Source organism: Nematolebias whitei, chromosome 15 (genome assembly GCF_014905685.2).
Source record: "Nematolebias whitei isolate Nwh7 chromosome 15, NemWhi1, whole genome shotgun sequence".
NCBI lineage: Eukaryota > Metazoa > Chordata > Actinopteri > Cyprinodontiformes > Rivulidae > Nematolebias > Nematolebias whitei.
The window spans coordinates 6,827,700-6,831,183 of record NC_056512.1 but is presented as its reverse complement, the minus strand read 5'-3'; the positions used below and the strand labels follow the sequence as shown (position 1 = coordinate 6,831,183).

Sequence of the window (3,484 nt, the reverse complement as noted above, 5' to 3'; positions counted from 1 at the left end):
CAGTTGTTTTCACAGTTTGCAGCTGTTTTCACAGTTTGCAGTTGTTTTCACAGTTTGCAGTTGTTTTCACTGTTTGCAGTTGTTTTCACAGTTTGCAGCTGTTTTCATAGTTTGCAGCTCTTTTCACAGTTTGCAGCTGTTTTCACTGTTTGCAGATGTTTTGCACCCACCAGCCACTGTAAAATACACTAACCAAGCAAACTAACAATATAAGCATATACCATACATGACTATTTAAACAAGAGTACTCATATGGATCAAAGGTTATCTCTCACAACAAGTCAACAGTTATCAGTTAACAGCTCTGTATGAAGTAAATGGTACATGGACTGTACTTATTTAGCACCTTTCTATCTTATTGAGACACTTAAAGCGCTTTACACTACAATCTGTGTCCTCATTTACCCATTCATACAGCACTCTACTAGATCTCTACAAAGCTAATTGAACAAATCACAGGTAGAGAGTAACACTGAGATGGATTATGATGGTAAGGTAGATACATACATGATACAGCCACATAATGCAGCAGCAATAAACATATTAGCTGTGACACCTAATATTAGTCATATTAGTTGTCACAGATGTGGCTTGGTGCAAAGTTATTGCCAGTTGTTCAGTGTTATTATAAAGAGTTCAGTAATCTGACAGCTTGTAGATAATAACTGTCTTTGAGTCTTTTTGTACGTGATGACAGACTCCTGTATCGTCTGCCTGAGGGCAGTAGACAGAAGAGTCTGTGTGCTGGGTGGGTGTGGTCCTTAATGATGCTGCATGCTTTACGCAGACATCGGCTGTGGTAGATGTCCTGGATGGTGTGAAGACTGCTACCAGTGATGTCCTCTGCTGTTTGCACCACCCTCTGTAGAGCTTTCTGGTTATGACTGGTGCAGTTCCCGTACCACCCCGTGATGCAGCCTGTTAGCAGGTTCTCCATGGTGCACCTATGAAAGATGGTGATGCTGGTGTTTGTACCAATCATATTTAGTCTTCTTAGGAAGTAGAGTCTTTTGTTGGGCTTTCTTGAACACAGTGTCTGTATGTAATGTCAAGGACAGCTCCTCAGTAATGTGAACGCCGAGGAACTTGAAGCTGCTGACCTGCTCCACCTCAGTGTTCTTTATGTTGATGGTGGAGTGCTGACTTCCATGTTGTTTCTTGAAGTCCACTATCATCTCCTTTGTTTTGCTGGCATTAAGAGAGGTTATTTTTGTGGTGAAAGTTACCAGTGATATTCTCATGGCCTCTGACAATGGGAAAGTGTCTACACTGGTCCTGTTAGACCTCAGTGCTGCATTTGATACAGCTGATCACAATATTTTACTACAGAGGCTTAAATATGATGTTGGAATTACAGGAATGGCTCTAAAATAGTTTAAAATCATAATTATCTGATAGATTCCAGTTGTAAATGTAAATAATGAATCTTTATCATACACCAAAGTTAGTCATGGTAAATAGACTGTACTTATATAGCGCCTTTCTATCGTATTTCAAGATACTCAAAGTGCTTTACACTACAATCTGCGCTCTCATTTACCCATTCATACAGCTCTATACTAGATCTCTACAAAGCTAATTGAACAAATCATTCTAAAGAGACTAATCAGTGATTTATCACATTCATACACTGATGGGACACACATCGGAGGCAACAAGAGGTTCAGTGTCTTGCCCAGGGACACTTCGGCATGTGACTGCTGTGGGGTTCGAACCCCCAACTCTTGCATTGGAGGAAGACTGCTCTAACCACTCAGCCACAGCTGCCCTTCTTGGAGAAAGTTAGAGCATTTTAAACATTGTGTCATATATCAAACTGCATCACAGAGCAGGCATTTCTTACAGCTCTAATCATTTGCTCCACAAGTCACTCGTTTACAATCATTGTGTAAAAAGACAAAAGTCAGTGTCTTAACGCACTAATCACAACACACTGTACCTAATACTCTGAAGATGGCCTGTGTCTTGCAAGTTTTTCTAGTGTCCAATCTGTGTAAAAATGCAGACACAGTGTGTGTTGTCAGCGTGTGTACTTTTTCTGTGATGTCGAGGTCACAGGAGTCGATGCTGTCTGTGAACAGGTCTTCTGTGCTGCTGTCCTGACTGGACCCAAACACACTGTGATTGGCCTGGAACAGCTGTCTGCAGAGACGAGGGATGACATGAGGCATGAGCTGTTAGATGGGGAGAATCAACAAGATACCAACATGCATCTTCAGATATGTCCATTTAAGACAAACCATCAGCTACTCACCGTCCAAATGCTGTACTGGAAATCTGTCTGTTTGGGCTAAAACACAACAGAAAAACAATCAGAAATGCTGACAATGGCTTAGATCTGTTTTTCCATCTGTTGACTATTACAGAACTCACTTCTCTGCTGCAACCAATCTGTGTTCAGGCAAATAATCCAAATGAAAACTACTTTTGACTTTAAAGTGAATTAAAAAACAATATCACTGGTACAAGGTCTCTTACACAGGCAATGGTTCCCACTCAGTCATCCTTTCCTTGGGCGGCTGTGGCTGAGTGGTTAGAACCATCTATCCATCATCCATCCATCCATGGACTGTACTTATATAGCGCCTTTCTATCTTATGGAGACACTCAAAGCGCTTTACACTACAATCAGTTCCCTCATTTACCCATTCATACAGCACTCTACTAGATCTCTACGAAGCTAATTGAACAAATCATTCTAATGAGATTAATCAGAGCTTTATCACATTCAGACACTGATGGGACACACATCAGAGATAATGAGTGGTTCAGTGTCTTGCCCAGGGACACTTTGGCATGTGACTGCTGGTGTATTCGAACCCCCAACTATTGCATTGGAGGACGACTGCTATAACCACTCAGCCACAGCTGCCCCATCCATCCATGCATCCATCCATGTATGCATCTATTCATCCATGCATCCATCCATCCATGCATCTATGCATCCATCCATGCATCCATCCATGTATACATCCATTCATCCATCCATCCATGCATCTATGCATCCATCCATCCATCCATCCATGCATCTATGCATCCATCCATCTATGCATCCATCCATCCATGCATCTATCCATCCATCCATCCATCCATCCATCCATCCATCCAACAAGTATCCATCTATTCAGGATCACAGGGAGCTGGTGCTGATCTCCAACAGTCCTTGGGCAGCAGATCAGAAGTTATGGGCTGGACAAAAGAAAGTTTACAGACCTTCAGATGGACGGAGGCTATGCCACAATACATTCATCTTTCAATGGGTGTATAATAGAAATTACAAATAGGGTGAATACTTTTTTTAACAAACAGTATATATATACATATATATATATATATATATATATATATATATATATATGAATATATATATATACATACATATATACATACATATATACACACATATATATATATACATACATATATACACATATATATATATATATAAATATATATATATATATATATATATATATATGTGTGT

General features: G+C 40.0%; 1 protein-coding gene across 1 annotated transcript in view; it reads right to left on the bottom strand.

The window, feature by feature from the left end:
• Positions 1 to 3,484, bottom strand: part of rab11fip4a (RAB11 family interacting protein 4 (class II) a) — a 190,036-nt gene that overhangs the window by 53,866 nt on the left and 132,686 nt on the right. Inside the window, exons 7-8 of the mRNA XM_037688793.1 lie at positions 2,255 to 2,290; positions 2,034 to 2,142 (exon numbers count right to left, since the gene is read on the bottom strand). Coding sequence (XP_037544721.1) covers positions 2,034 to 2,142; positions 2,255 to 2,290 — 145 coding nt within the window. The remainder of the gene's footprint in view (positions 1 to 2,033; positions 2,143 to 2,254; positions 2,291 to 3,484) is intronic.